Source organism: Rattus norvegicus, chromosome 6 (genome assembly GCF_021556685.1).
Source record: "Rattus norvegicus strain SHRSP/BbbUtx chromosome 6, alternate assembly SHRSP_T2T, whole genome shotgun sequence".
NCBI classification, from domain to species: Eukaryota; Metazoa; Chordata; class Mammalia; order Rodentia; family Muridae; genus Rattus; species Rattus norvegicus.
In genome coordinates this window covers 127442044-127458528 of record NC_141539.1, presented here as the reverse complement: position 1 = coordinate 127458528, position 16485 = coordinate 127442044, and the positions used below count along the sequence as shown (strand labels likewise).

The 16485-nt window shown below is 50.0% G+C and overlaps 1 protein-coding gene across 2 annotated transcripts in view; it reads right to left on the bottom strand.

Moving 5' to 3' along the window:
- Positions 1-16485, bottom strand: part of Slc24a4 (solute carrier family 24 member 4) — a 139060-nt gene that overhangs the window by 29954 nt on the left and 92621 nt on the right. The window contains 5 exon segments of one of the 2 annotated variants that reach the window (NM_001401345.2): positions 3298-3502; positions 7814-7983; positions 12181-12323; positions 13728-13781; positions 15452-15477. In NM_001401345.2, the coding sequence (NP_001388274.1) occupies positions 3298-3502; positions 7814-7983; positions 12181-12323; positions 13728-13781; positions 15452-15477 (598 nt within the window). 2 annotated transcript variants of the gene reach the window in all.

The window sequence follows — 16485 nt, the reverse complement described above, 5'->3', positions numbered from 1 at the left end:
AAAGAGGATCAGAAAAGTGGGCCGCTGTGGTGGGTCACGGTGGTAGGGCGAGGCAGGGCTGAATTCCAAATCTAGGATCGAGGAGTCCAGAGTTCACCCCAGCCTGCCTGAAACAACACAGAAGCAGCGGCATGGATGTGGCCGACGCCGAGTCCTTAATACGGCCACACTGCTCGCCAGCTGACCCCAGGGACAGCATTTTCCCTTTCCAAAGGTGCCTGTGCCTAGTATCCCTAAGGGGCCCTGGTGGAGAAAGCAACAGCCTTATGCACCCCTAGGGACAGCTCAGAGCTACCACAAGGCCTAGGCCTGAGCTGAGCTGAAAGGAGGCCAAGAAACCCAGAAATGAGGTCATGGGCGTGGAATTTACTGGCTTCCTCTAACTGCCTGTGAACTTCAACCTCCACCTCCCCTGGCCCAGGTCACTGTCCACACCTAGAGGGCCAGCCACCACCCTGTACTGTTTCCATGGCTACTCTGCTCTCAGAGAGGAGGAAGAGAGACTATGGTTTCCATGGGCAACCCTGTAAACACCTCTGATACACAAAGGATGCTTTCCCTGGCTATGGGAAACAGACTGGTTCCTGAGCATGGAGCTGAGGGGAAATCTGAGGAAATCATTGCCTTGGCCAAGTCAAGGCCACACCCAAGGACATCCTGGAGCCAAGAAGGAAAGTCAAGAGCTCCCCAAAAGGCTCCTGGACAGTTCACAAAGCAGTTACCCAGCAGGCGGCTGGGGCCCCCGTGAGCTAGCTCTTGTCCTATGTAGTGACCCCACAGCTATATCACTGAGGTGCTCCAGATCTGGAGGTAGGGAAGAGGGGCCGATCCTACGGGCTGTTCCACTTCTGCCACACTCAAGGCTTGAAGGAAACAGGAACAAGTCATCCTTCCAAGGGGCTGCCTCACTTTACAGAGCAGCAATTGACCCTCATGTGTCTCTCCCATAGGCTCCTGGATGCTTCAGGACCAGGATGCCACTGGAGGGGCCAGAGGAGAGTGAGAGGTAGATGGATGTACAGAGCTGCTCATACCCACCCATTAGAGCACAGATCACCAACGGTCATTCAACACAGGCTGCAACTGCCTGCTGTGGTCCTGCTCCAACACCCCCTCCCCCACACTGGTTCTTTGATTACCATGGCCCTGGAGGTACATACTGGTTTCCTAGGACCTGTTCTAAAGAAGTCCTCTCATCTGCATGTCCCAAGGAGAACCTCAGTATGGGAACCTTGCATCTGGAGAAGACACACATCTCTTGGCTTTCAGGGTTCCAGATAATTCAGGAACAACCCCCTACCAAATTAGTGTGGCTTTTACCCTGACCAGCCAATGCATATAGAATGTATGGTCCCCAGGAGACGCAGGAGAGCTCACTGGAGGTACAAACACCACTTCCTTTAGGTCATCTGGATGGCAGAGAGGGCCTAGAAAGGCTGAACCTCAGGGCTAATCTCCCCAGAGATTGCAGTAAGGGACCAGATATAATTTTTTGGCTCTATCTTTGGTAGAAAAAGAAAAAAGGTGCTTGATCAGGGCTAGCAATTCCCAATCCAGACAGATCATCAGGATGTTGGTACCACAGATGATTTCAGCTGCTTGGGTTGATACTCTGTAAGGCTGGGCTCCAGAGAAGTATGACATGTGTCCTCCAGGCCCTGCTTGGGGCTTGGAGCTCATCCCCGAGTTTGAGGACAAGCCCCAGAGCTGCATTAAGGCATATATCATGGAGGTTTTCTAATCCAGAAACTCTAGGGAATCTGTGGTCCCATGAGAGTCTGCATCCCAGGGGCCCGGAACGGCAGTCCCAGGCCCGCTGCACAGTAAGATACTAAGCACAGACTTTTAATTAGAGAAATATGAAGCTCTGGATTGGAATGTCCTAGAATTCTGCTCCCTCTTAGGAGGGTGGGCGGTAGGATAGAATGGCCAGGAATGGAGTCCAGTGCTTAAGGCTCTGGGTCACACCGAGGACTTCAGAGAGTTCATGGAAGGCTGGGGACAGAGAATACACACAGAGTGGCTTCTGGATTCTGACAGGCAAGCTCTTGAGCTCATTCATCCTGCAGCTTTCCAAGTATACAAACGCAGTGCCGGGATACAGACGGAAGTCAGTAGACAAAGATGCCCACCCCCGGGGAATTGGCAGTTTAGTGGTGGGAGACCCTCAAGATTAAATAAAAGAGCACTTATAATAAGGTGACGCGGAAGCCCACACTGGTACAGTGACATCGGTGCAGAGAGGACGGAGGATGTCACAGAAATAACTGAGGCAAGTACACTCTAGTGAAGGGCAGCGTGAAGGTACCAAGGTAGGGGAGTGTGGGGGGCGTTTGAGGGGTGGCACTGAGGAGGCCAGAGTGACTGGAGCAGAGGTTATGGGAGACAGAAGAGCGGATACATTCAGTGCAGCCCAGCAGTTAGGTGACCCTCGGCCTGTAGGAAAGACTCCAAGTGAGACTGGAGGGTGTTTGAGGGCCAGTGGCAGCCTGCAGTCTGATCTGGCTTATTTATGGGAGAAAGCGCACCCAGTTGTCAGGTGAACTGTGGAAGGAGCAGTCACCACCTTAGGCTATCCCGTCTGAAAGTCAGGTCACTGTGCAAATACGTTCTGCACATGAAACTGGGAGTATAAGAGTGTCCGCGGAGAACTGCAGAGACGGCTCAGCAGGCAAATGTGCTTGCCATGCAAGAGGGAAGACCTAAGTTCGAATCTCCAGTACCCATATGAAAAGCCGGAGGCAGTTCTATGAGGTTGTAGAAACAGGAAGATCGTTGGGGTTTGCTGGCCACCAGCTTAGTTCCAGGGTCGGTGACAGACCCTGTCTCAAAGGATTAAGGTGGAGAGTGACAGCGTGGGACACCTGATGCTGTCTACGTTTGACCTCCGCATCGGTGCAATGGAACACCTCCCTGCTCTTGGGTTTATACCCCTGCCGCTAGGGTCCATAAAAACTGTGTTACTGATTGCTGTTTTTTTATTGTAAGACTAACCGGGAACCCATAGCATTCACGTGTGTTCACAAAAAGTTACCAGTGCTTCCTGTGGGCCAAACTGCCTCTCTCCATCCTTCAGGCTCCAACCACCTTCAGTGGTGTCCGCATCTACTCAGCTCTTACTTGCAATGCAGATAGTATGTTTTTATCCAGTGCCTTGGGGCACCTTGGTGACCCAATGACAGTGCTCTGTATCAGACCTCCACCCCTCCAGGTCAGGGCCTCTATCTTGAAGATCTAGGCATGGTCCCAAGGTCACCCCTAGAAACTTGGCTTGAGGACCAGCACCCCCAGACTCACCAGGCATTGAGAAGGGCGACAGGAAGACCGTCTCTACCGACTCAGGCTCTGGGGGTGGCGGCTGTGGTGGCGGCTGCTGCTCCTGGCCCTGCTGTGGGTCTTCAGGGTTCTCTACAGGGACATTTCCATTCTCCATGTTCTCGTGTCTCCCATTTTGCAGTGGCTTGCTGTTAACACCATTGGCCGAGTTGATCAACCTCTGTCGCTGGGGGGACGGGAGGAAAGACACACACACCAAGCTGAGTGGCAGTTGCCTCCCACCCTTGCCAACGCTCGCTGTATCCAGTCCTTCCCACTTTAACCACCCTGAGTGTGTGCTAGTATGGAATCTAGTTTCAGTCAGTGTTTTCTCCAACAAACACCGCTGCCAATCATCTTACCGCTAGGCTGTTCATCAACGGATTCTCTCTCTGCATCTCATTCCATGCCCCGTGAATGCATTCTCCAAAGCCAGCATCTTCCACCAAAGCCACGTCCTTCCCCGCACCTCTTGGGCCACAGCTAATAATGGAAGCAGCTTTGGTGTCACCCCAGCCTGGCTGGTCTCACTTGCCCTGTCTGTGGGCTTCGTTGTACACAGGCCCAGACAGAAGGCATATTGTACGAAATCAACAAGGATGAGGATGTAGCTGAGTTGGTGGAGTACTGGTTAGCACGCATGAAGTCGTGGGTTGATCCCTACACTGAATAAACCAGGTCTGGAGGCAAATGCCTACAGCCGCGGCACTTGGAGGGGGAGGGAAGAAGGCAGTAGGATTGTAAATTCAAGGATTATGCTTGGAGGCCAGTCTGGTCTCTAAGATGCACCATCTCAAAAGTTAAAAAAAAAAAAGAGAGAAAGAAAGAAAAGAAAAAAGGAAAGAAATGATTGAATAAATAGGTCTCTACAATTATCTCATCTCAGCTCTCTTCCCCCTGCTCCTACTCGTGGTTTATACATCAGCTCAGTTTCATGGGCATTCCATGGTAACGTTCAAATTTTCCTACCACTCCAAGAGATTCAGGAAAGGAGCTGTGGCCCTCAGTAAACTTGCATAATGTGGTGCCTAGCACCTATTCTGGTGGTCCCATAGGGGAGCCATTACTGTTCATATTGGAAGCCCATCCTTGCTCTGAAGAACGTCTTTGCATAGGTTTGAGACAAAGACTCCTAAACCACAAAAAGCATGGTGTGTGTGTGTGTGTGTGTGTGTGTGTGTGTGTGTGTGTGTGTGTGCGTGCGTGTGTGTCTGTATCCGTGTGTTAGGGTATGGGGTACTTCTCAACTTTTCCCCCACAGTTTTCAATATTTACTTAGTAGAAAGAGCAGAGGGGTCTTTGATATTCGGGCCTAGACAAGGGGTATTTGGTTAGTGAGCAGGGATTAAACAAAAAGCCATCCACGAAGTCCCAAATAACAAACAAAGAACAAATATGGAGAGACCTATCTGTGCAGAGACAGAATTATGAAGGCAAGGGTCATCGCTCCAGAGCAGGTTAACATGAGGACTGGGGAGGGTTGCAACCTGGCTTTGCAGAATCAGCAGAGGATTACACTTTATCCCACACACATGCGAATAAGTAAAAATAAAAATAAATTGTTAAAATGACTAAAGCATCATTTACTGTGCATACAAGGATGAGTGCGTTTACATGTGCACATTCATGTGTACATGCAGACGAAGGTGTGTGTATGTAGCACAGATGTGTAGGTATGCATGCAACAGGTGACCGTTCATGTGGAGGACACCGGGTTAACATCAGGACCTGTCTGCTGTTTGTTTGAAATGGAACCTGGGATCCATTTGAAATGTACATGCTGGGATCGCAAGTACATGCCAACAGGCCTGACTTTTTAAATGTGGGTTCTGAGGATTGAACTCGGGTCCTTGGGTTTGCAAGACAGGCACTTTGCCAACCAACCTACTTCCTCAGGGTATCTCAGTAAGCAAGTTTGAAACTGAGTATTTTGTGGGTTTGGTTCTCCACTGTTCCTAGCCTATGATGACTGTTCCTAAAATTACTGCTTAGGCTGGGAAAGTCCTCCAATGCATGTGGGTGGAAGAACATTAGACGTCCAGGAACATTAGACGGAGGAACTGAAGCCAAGGAGATGGAGAAATTTAGCGGTGGGTGTGAGATTTGAACTTAGTTCCTTTCTTCTGAGCCCAGCCTCTGTGGCTCCCAGGCTGCCTTACAGAGCAGGGCAACCCCAGCAGATGAAACCATGTGTAGTACCAACAGCTCAAATTCACCAGCTTGTCAAAGCCTGGTACTCAGACCTGGTGTGGCCCAGCCCGAAGCAGAGGCAGGAGGATCCAGCGTAGCCTGAATCACACTGTGAAGGCAAGACCAGCCTGGATCACACGTGAAGGCAAGACCAGCCTAAATTTCTCAAACAAATAAGCAACCACAAATCTTTGTGTTATAAATGACACTATAAAGCCACTGCTCCCAATCTTTCAGAGTTACTGACCAGCCCTCCCCCTTCCCACCCCCGCAGCACCCCGTGAGTGTTATTCTGATGCTTATAAAAAAAATGGGCAGGATTCCATAAAAATTTCCTGAAATAAATGTCACTGATATGGACCAGCACGATTTCAAACCCAGAAGGCATTTCCCTGCTTGATGTACTTCCCACACAGATGACATACTTAACAGTAAATCAAAGCGTAAAGCATGCCAGAGAGACAACCTTTGATCACTGAGAAATAATGCTTTTGCAGACATCTATGTGCTGGCTACTAATTTCCAGTCTCAGTCCTCTGGCCACTGCTTGCTTCTGAGAATGAGGCCAGCAAGTCCTAGACTGCACTTAGGAAGCCAGGCCAGGGAACAGGCTAAGCTCATTATCTTTGCAGACTGGTTGAGGGATAGCCAACGTATGACTACTTTTTCAAATGAGGAGACACCCAGAACAGCAACTGTGCCGAGGAAAATCCCCAGGAGCTCTCTCTGCTCACCCGGGTGGTGGTTTAAAGGCAAATGGCCCCATAGGCTCCTCGCCTGTTTGAATGCTTGGTCCCATTAGTGGAACTGTTTGGGAAGATTTAAGAGGTGTGGCCTTGTTAAAGGAGATGTGTCCCTGTGGGCGGGCTTTGACCACAAGAACAGAGAAGTCTTGAAGAAAAGTGCTGGGTGGGGGAACCTTGAGCTGGGTCTCCCCTAAGGTATCCAGTCCCCTGCTGTTTTAGGAGGGAGTCTGTCTCCAGGATCTTCTGCAGTCTGGCTGCTTCCCCCTGTGCTATGACTTGTGTCCCACAGCAAGCGATATAAAAACTGCTTTAAAAGGTTCATAACTGTTTTAAAAGCCCACGCCAGGCTGTCTATCTCCTGGTCTCTGTTTTTCTGTCCCCTCCCTCCCTCCCTCCCTCGCTCCCTTTCTCCCTCTCCTTGCAACTTGTGGATCAGATGTAAGCTAGGAGCTACTTCTCCAGCTCCATGTCTGCCTGCCTGCCTTCCTGCTGCTGCCAATGCTCCCCACCAGGGTAATGGACTGACCCTCTAATACTGGAAGCAAGTCCCCAGTTAAATGTTTCCTTTTATAAATTGCCTAGGTCACGGGGAACAGCAATAGAACCTAAGACAACTGGCAATTCTTCAGGGGTCCCAGGCCACAGAGAACAGGAATGTGTCCATGTTCGGTTCTCTCTCTAATTAACTCTGTGAAGAAAAACCCCATACTGCAGGCTCCCTTTCTCTAATTAGCTCAACTCTAGCTACTGAGGAAAACTGAAATACTTCAGGGCTGGGGGCTCCTCTACTTTCTGTTCAACTTCCATGACAGACTTCTGCAGGTCCCTGCCCTTCCTTCCCTCTGCAATTGCAGAGAGTCCTAAGGGGATAAGGGCACCCGGGACAGCCAGAGCCACCCAAGGCCACTCACTTTCTGTTTAGCCAGTGTCTTGGTCAGGGTTTCTCTTCCCGCACAAACATCAGGACCAAGAAGTAAGTCGGGGAGGAAAGGAGTTATTCACCTCACACTTGCACATTGCTGTTCATCACCAAAGGAAGTCAAGATAAGAACTCATACAGGGCAGCAACTTGGAGGCAGGAGTGGATACAGAAGCCATGGAGGAGTGTGGCTTACTGGCTTACTTCCCCTTGCTCACTCAGTCTGCTTCCTTATAGAACCCAGGACCACCAGCCCAGGGATGGCACCACTGGCAAGGGCCCTCCCACCCTTCATCACTAATTAAGAGAATGCCTTACAGCTGGATATCACGGATGCATTTCCTCGAGGGAGGCTCCTTTCTCTGTGATAACTCCAGCTTGTGTCAAGTTGACACATAAAACCAGCCAGTACAGCCAGTGTGCCCAACCTTTTAACACTGCAATATGGTGGGTGCTGTCATCTATGAAGTTCATGCCCGAGAACCATGCAATTGAATTACAAAAGAAAATTGCAAAAAAAAAAAACCCCAAATATCTTATTTTAAGCAAGGTTAAATTTTTGTGTTGGGTTGCATCCATAGCTTCTCTCTACCACATGCAATCTGTAGGTTACAGGCTGTACCCACGTGCTGGGTTAACTTACTTCATTAATTATGATCCTGCTGGCCATCCGTAGTCGGGTCCTGGGCCCAAACTTGTTGGTGATCATGATGCGCAGGCCAGCCTCAGGGAAGGTGAACTTGGGAGGACTGGAGCTGAGAATCTCATCCACCATCACCACGGGGGACTTGCCATAGGGAGGTTTCTCCTTCACTATAGAGCATACCCCACGATCAGTGTTGGCCCCTTGGAGGACACTGCCCTAGTGACAGTGACTAACTTCCTGTCATGGCCAACATCTTAGGCCTGTGTGCTTGGCAGATAACACTTTCCCCGAGGTCAGAGACCTGGATTCAGCTTCTCCCTTTAAAATGTGGCTTATTTCTGGAATACCCATGACTGTGAGTTACACAGAGCTAGCAGATAAACTGCTGGTGCTGTGCTAAACCTGGCCTCTCCATGGTTGCTGCCTGACCCCCTCAGGTCTCTCTCTTCAAGGGTTCAGCCTTGGATGGCTGCAAGGGTCTTTTATTGCCTTGTCTAGGACTCTGGGACAGCCCACTTAAGCCATAGACAGTTGTGTGCACCTGCCACTCATAATTGGACAGGTCCACCTGGAGACTGGACCAACACCACCACCCTGGTTTTTAGGGACTCAGATAAAACTTTCCAAGTCAGTAAGGGTCTTTAGGAGTGGAAAATGCTGACACAGAGGCCAGTACCATTGTAACCTTTCCCTGGGCCCTTTGCTCTGTCTTGAAGTGAGCCATCCTCATTGCTATGGGATGACTGCCTCCAGCAAGCGGAGTGGTCAAGGATTTGGCCCCAGGCCCTAGACGAGACATCAGGGATCCAGCCTGTTCATCTGAGGACATGCTACTGTCAGGGCTCAGTGTTTTTTGATGAACCCCGATACCCTTCAGGGTGCTTGGGTACCCTTTCTTTTCCCTTGGGAGACAGAGTGCAAGGTCCAGTCCTGGACCAGTGTCTGCAGGAGCTTGGCACGGCATTTCAGGTGCTAGGGAAAATCTAGTAACCAAACCACTCATGAACACAGCACCCTGAAACAGGCAGCATGTCCCCTTGGAAGGGGCTAAGAAAACAGATGTGGCTGTTCCCTTGCCATACCCAACACCAGATTGTATGGCGTCCTGCATGAGGAACTGAATAAGCAAGGAGCAGATCCAAAGGGCAAACTCATGCAGAAGTTAGTGGTATAAAAACTTGCAAAACGCACAGCAAACAGCCCTCCCTGCCCCTGCAAACACACTCACATACACGAAACCCCACACAGGCAGCAAGGCTCAGCAGACAGGAGACGAGTGGGTTAGAAACAGCTGGGGGCCCGTGCATCTGTCCGAGATGGACACTAACCTCCACAGAGGTGGACAGTGTGGGGCTTGGGCTCCTGAGTTGTGTTTACTGCTTGAAAGCGTGTGTTATGGCCAAGATGAGAGCAGATTACTTACAATTTAGAAGAAGAGTTAAGGACACAGAGGCCGGCACAGATGGCTACAGGTGGGTTAGCGTGCGGCGGCGGCAGAGTCTGAGGGCAGAGCTCTTGCTGGTGCCAGGGATGCCGGGGGAGGGAGGTTACATGAAGGAGGGTGTTAGTAGCAGGCTCCTTCCACAGGGAGCCTCGATGCTCTGGGCTGACAGAGGGAGGGGCACCCGCAAACCCCTGCAGCTGGTGTGCCAGTCTCCATTCTGTAGAAGCAGACTCATTACAGGTACTGCATGGAGAATACTTGGGCTCAAAAGCCTGCAGGGCCTGTGAGGGAGGAGCCATGACACCTGGCTCCCTTGTCCCCATCATGCCCTTACATAGGGTACTCCACTGTAAGACGTTTTCCTGGCAATTCCTCCTAAGGCCCAGTATTACCCCTCCCTTCCCTTTCCTGGTGTCCAATACCAGGGCAGCTTGGAAGGGCCCCTTGGGAGCTCTCTAAGCTTGAACAGCTTCATCCAAGATGGCGGCCGGCGGCCAGGCAGACCTGGTTGTCAGGCTATGAACGAGGCCACTGGAGAACCAATCAGGAGACTGAAGCAGTGGCCTGAGCCACATGGTGTCTAAGAACATTTACGTACAAAGAGGCTTCTCCCACAAGGAAACAGAAATTTTAGATTTTATATGAGAAACGCAGGGTTGGGAAAGCAGGTAATTTGCTATTCATTCTTTCTAGAGGTTTGTGCGTGCCAGGCAAGCACCCTACCCCTGAGCTACACCCCCAGCCCAGGGGACTCCTTGAAACAGCAGCAGGCAATTCAGACTCTTTTTCTGTGGTGTGGCTGGAGAGCCACCTGCCAGGAGGCTGAGGAGGGGGGAAAGAAAGTGACGTTATCTGTAGACATGGCAATACTGCTAGAAAGGCAACGTGGAAAGTTCCGGTCATCTCAGTCCTGCGGTTTTACTGCGAATTCTTCCTCCCATGTACCCACTCTATTCAGGGGACATTATGTTGCAGCAAATTGCAAATAGTCTCGGGGAGTATCTTCTGGGGACAGTAAAGACCAGATACAGTCATTGAGACCGTACATCTAGGCGGAGACTTCTCCAAACCCAGAAACCAAGACCCGTGCCTCGTTTATCCAACCCTCTTGGGACCCTTTCCTCCTACCGCCTCTAATGTAAATGTTTAATAAGCGGTGTAGGAGACTCGCTTCTCCCTCAGTCCCAGTGCCCTGGGCCAGTTCTGTGACCGGTCTTCCAACTTTCTGGAAGTTACTCTGGACTCGGTGATGATGGGGAAGGCCCATGGAGAACCCTACTGTCACTGAGTATCAACGTGATAAGAACACCACAGAGCTACAGAAAAGAGTCATGTATGTGGGCAGCCAGTGTGGGGAGCCTTCACTTCCTGGGAAGGTTAGAGTTGAGGTCCTACTATATGTGAGGAGTGCCTCTCACAGGACACCAGGGTTGAGCATCCATTGCCAGCCTCAGGACAGGGGGCATCGGGAAGTGGGAGCATCCTGATTTTCCACTCAGAGCTTTCTTCTTTGCCATTAAAGTTCAAAGAAGCTTCCAGTACCATAGACATGCCGAGTAGGATGGCCTCTATCCTGTCCCACTATGGGACTTGCAATGGGTACGTCAGAACCCTGTGACTATGGAGGTTAGAATCCCAAACCATGGCCAATGTGAGAGCCTCCTTGAAGAGGAGGTTGTTCTACAACCTGCTCTCTGTGACACCTTGCTGGGAACTTATGAAATGCCACTTGTAACACACCTTCATCCCCATGATCTGGGCTTCACTGGCCGTCCCTCATTGGTGTGCCTCCAGTGGCTGGAGTGGGATCCTCAGAACTGGGCTCCCTCTCCCACTCCATGAGTTTCCTCCTTCCATGTAGAAAGATGTACCACTCAGTGGAACATCTGTGACAAACACCTTCTTCTTGGGAATACCCAAGACAGAGCAGAAGACATTTGTGCAAAATGCACCCGAGAGGAAACGTCTGTCTTGCTCTGACCAGGACAGAGGTGTAGAGGGCTGAGGGACAGAGGGGATCCTTAGCTGCCACCACTCCCAATACCACAAGCAGGCTAAAGACCCCTACAAAACATTGAGACTTGCCTGGGGGCACTGAGGAATAAGGGTGGAAGATGCCTGGAGTGAATTGAGGATGCCACGTAGCCCTGGGTTTCCTTCTCCTGTCACAATTACCTACCACTCAGGCTTTAATGCTGCTCTGATGGCACAGCTGTCCCAAGGCAGTGGGTGTTAATTGACAACTGGCTGGATTATTAAGGATTGAGGATATTTCCAAGGAAGTAGCTCTCAGATCAAGAGAATTCCAAGACTGAGAGCAAGAAAACAGGGACTGGCTCCAGAGGCCCGGGTTCCCAGAGGAGCTAGGGAGATGAAGGTGATTCATCGGATTGGACCTCCAAGCAGGCCTCTGGGTTGGGCTGGGTTGCCTGTGAACTCTGAGGCTGGTTTTCCCAGGCCTTGCTGTCCCTCTAGGCAAAGGTTCACAGCCTAGGAAGGGAAAGTTTCCGGGATGAATTTCTCAAGGACAGAGCTTGGTACTGGAGGTATGAGGTCTAGGCTCTCTTGCCTCAGCTTCCTGTTCTGGGCTCTTCTCTTGGGTAGAGACAACACTGTATCTCTCAAGTCAATCAAGCCTCCCATCTGCCCCTGGAAGCATTTTTTTTCTATGATGTAATTCATGGTCTTTGTTTTTAGGGGACTTTCTTCCTTTTATCCTTTCCCATCAAAGTAAATGCCAATCTGATCAACATCTCAAATGCGGGTGTTCTCTCCTCATCTGGGGTATGTATGAAGGCAACAGTGTGTGTGTGTGTGTGTGTGTGTGTGTGTGTGTGTGTGTGAGTGTGTGTGTGTGTGTGTGTGTGTGTGTGTGTGTGTCTTCCACCAGGGTCCACAGCTCCTGTCTGCTCAGCCTTACCTTGCCCCAGCAATGGCACAGATGGGTCATCAAAGCTACCATCATAGAGGTCATTACCATCTTCCAGCTCGTTGCTGACTGGGTTACCATTTGCAATGCTCTTTTGTTTGGTTGTGAAAAACGTCTGCATCTTCATATTGTACCTGTGAGTCAGGTAAGGCAGGGGGTCAGAACAATGGAGGGGGGGAAGGATCCCATCCTACCAGGTGGATGGGGCATCAGGCATGCAGTCAACAAAGCACTGGACATGGAGGGGAGCTAGGGAGGCTCTCCAACTGAGTTTAAGGGGTTTCTTGGCAAGAATACTGGGATCCTGTACAGTCTGGGGCACCAGCTTCTACTGAGCTATGAGTGTCCTCCTGGGGGTGTTGGAAGCCTTACAGCCAATGCACTTGATGCTCCTCACATGCATATCCTAATAAAGGCAATTCAACTCAACCTACAGGACAGACTGAGAGGAGACATCACCACCATGCTTCTTCCCTCCCCAGGAAGCAACTGTTTCTCAAGCTGACTGCTTGGTGACCATCGATCTCCCACATCAGTCCTGGCCAGCATAGCCATCCCTCGAGAGAAGAGAGTGACTCTCCATCTCTGAGTCTCTCTGCTGTTCACTAAGAAGAAAGGCAGTCTCTGGTGAATTCTCCTGCTGGACTCTTTAGTCTCCCATTGTGTGAAATATTTATATAATATTGTGTTTTATATAAAGGTAAGGACACTCATAACACCCATGGAGATGTCTTTCACTTTAATTACACGAGAGGGGAGAAGCTTTGGTGATGCTGGTACTTACTATAACACAACCACCATTAATATTTCCCGCCATTTCCATCATCCCAACATCAAGGCTGCACCCACTCATGCCTCATCCCTGAAGCCTCTGTTTGACCTCTCATCTATGTGTCTCCATGAACTTGACTTCTAGATACCATGCGAGCACGGAGTCCTATGTTATTTGGCCTTTTGGGAGTGGCTGCTTCTACTCGGTGAGCTTTTTAAGGTTCATCTATGTGGACGCATGTGTTAGAACTTCACCTTTACAGCTGTCTGGTCTTCCTGTTTAAGATGGTTTCGACCCAGGCAGCTTCCCAAGTGGCTCAAGGTTTTCCAACCCAGAACACGGTGCTTACACCCCAGGGTTACAAGTAGGTTGCTGTTGCTGGGATAAGCAGTGGTCCTGACAAGTGGCATTTAATAAAGCCTGGAGCAGGAGTTAAGCTGCTGAGCCTTTGAGAATAGTATCGAGTTACTAGACTTACTGAAACAGCAGGAGAGTGGTTACCTTGGGGTAAGGGGAGCTGCCCAGAACAGGGAGGGATATAGGTCCTTGCTGGAGAATCAGTTTGAGAGAGCAGTATCTAACTGCCCTACACCAGACATTCAGACACCCAGGTCGACACCAGTGCCTGAGCCAGGTCCCCACTCTGGATGGCCCTGAATGCTGTTCCTAGAGAATGAAGGCTGCCTCAAAGGAACTGGAAGAGGACACGAGTAGGGTATGGAGGAAGGGGGCCTTCAGGTCTCAAAGAAAGGGAGAGGCCACTTACTTCATGATGAGAATATAAAACACGTACAAGATGATGAGGATCAGACCTTCCCACCTAGAGGGGAGAGAGAGAGAGAGAGAGAGAGAGAGAGAGAGAGAGAGAGAGAGAGAGAGAGAGAAGTTAGAGGGGTCCATGATACTCACAGGCTGGGGCTGTGTGGTCAAGGTTACTGGTAAGGCAGGATACCCTCACTTTCCTACCCCTGGGGTTCAGGCGGGACACCCCAGTATATGGCTGTTCTATCACTGAGTCCTCTTGGTAACCCAGAAAAGGCTGGGTCTGGATCTTCTCAATTGCAGGGGCGTACAGGAATGAGGAGAGCCTAACCCCAAGCTATCACCCCCACGTGGAAAATCCAGTGTCCTGTGTCCCAAGAGACCTAGACCTATTCTAGAGTCTGGTCAGGGATTAGAGAGGCCATGGGAGCAGGCAGGAGGAGGCCCAATGCCTGGGCAAGGCACGTGGTGATGGTGCAGAAGCCTCTGGGACCATCCACTAGGCAGAGCCCACAAGCTATGCGTGTGGAGACCACACAGTGTTTGTTGCTTCTCTGACAATGTGCTAAGGCCTCTGCATGTTGGGCATGGCTGATCATTTGGGGAGCCCTTCCTTTGCTAACGTGCAATTCATGGGCCAGAAATGGACCTACAGATGGTCCTGGGCCTACCCTCCTAACCCATCCACAGCTGAAGAAAAAGACCAGGAATGGACTTTAATCAGGATTCTCCGGGTACCGGACATTAAGCTACTCTTGTCAAGCAATTGCTGTCCTCAGCAGCCAGTGTGTGTATTCTCAGAAGTTATCTCCTTCAGGATGCAGATTCTGGACCATGCCAACAATGGGGCAGTCATGCCGCATATGAACTGAGACGCCAATACACCCACGGGGTAGGACGGAAGAATGAACAACCTGTTCCTCAGACTTTATGAATCTCAATTAAGAAACTCCGTTCCTATTCAGCATCACAGAGATGGTCCTTGTATTTTCTTATAAATTTATTTTAAAGCCTGTATGCATGTGGTCTATGTCTATGCACATGTGCACACAAGTTCATACAATTACACCTCCACATGTATGGGATGCAAGGCCACGGGTTGGTACGGGGTGGTTTCCTCAGCCATTCACCTTAATTTTGAAGACAGGTCGTTCACTGAAATTGGAGCTCACGGACGGTAGAGAGCTCCTACGGACACGTCCGTCTCTGCCTCCCCAGTGCTGGGGTTAAGATGTGTACCACCGTATCTGCCTTTTATGTGGGGGCTGGGGATCTGAACTCAGGTCCCCCCACTGCTTGTGGGGCAGACATTTATCAGCTCCTTGATTTTTATAGTCAGATCTTTAAGTCCCCTGAGTTTGATTCCTCTACAGGTCATGAGGGAGGGCTCTGATGGGTTCAGCAAGGCATATCTTTGTCTCAGTGGCATCTGAGGCCCCCACTTACTGCCTCAGCAGGACACCTCTGTTACCTCTACCTCCCAGACACAGGCCCACGACCAGGCCATTCTCAGTCTTGCTTATCTCCGTGTAAAGTCTGATCGCCCGCATGGGTTTAGTTTGATGTGCGTCTTGATCAGAAACCTTGGGGGACACAACTGTCACTCGAATAGGACAAAGGCGAGGTTGCTTAGAATGATATCCCTGTCGTGCCCATAAGCTAGCAAATCTATGTTTGCAAAAATAAACCTGAAAATGATTCAGCAACCCAACATACACAGATACTTACCACACAATTTCCTCATCGTATATGAACTGCAAAGCAAAGGAAACAGAAGGTACACTTATTACAAGGGAAGAAAAGTGCGGACTCCAGGGCACCTGGATCTAACACACACTGGCCCCGTGAAAGCCTTTGATCTCTGCATTTCCCAGGTTCTCAACCATGGATGCTGACCTTTCCTTAGTGGGAACCTAGGGGCTGAAACACATGCTGCTGCCTGCTGGCTCAGGGTCATCCCAAGAGAGGTGGCCTGTGTTTTAATATAGTTCAGGTAGTCGTTGGGGTGGATCTGGAAGGACCATACCCCCTTACTAGAACAGAGTTACTAAAATTCAAGAGAATGCAGTCAGAAAAGATGTAGCTGTACACCTGTCCCTATACACCTGTCCTTATACACCTGTCCCTATACACCTGTGTCTGTATGTATGTCACATGTGTGTGTGGCATAGGGCTAGTTTTCTTAAAAGCAAATAGAAATCCCCTTTGAGATGCCAAGGTGGAAGGTCTAATTGCATAAACGAAGACAGTATGTGTGTCTGGATGGGGTAAGGGATCGAGGGATAGTGATAGAAGTCAACACACAGGTTATCTTACATGTCGACTTGCCTGGATTAAGGGGCACCCAGATAGTTTATAGAATATTATTTTTGGTGTATCTGTGAGGGTGTTTATGGAAGGGACTGGCATTTGAACCTGTGGACTGAGAAAGAAAGATCCTCTTTTACCCATGATGAGTGGACACCAACAAATTAGCAGAAGCCTCAACGCAAAGGCCACCGAATGGTAAATATGACCACATCCCTTCTCCTTCCAGGTTCTCCAGCCTTTTAACTCTGCAACTTATGCCAGTGGTGCCATGGTTTCTCAAGTCTTCAGCCTAACAATGGGTGATGAATGTTACTGAGTTCCCTGGGTCTCCAGCTTGCAGGTGTCATGATCGAAGATCACTTGAGCCTTTCCCCAATAAATCTCCATCTATCCATTCATCCACTCTTCCATTTGTCAATCCATCTAGCATCTATACCCATCCATCCATCCTT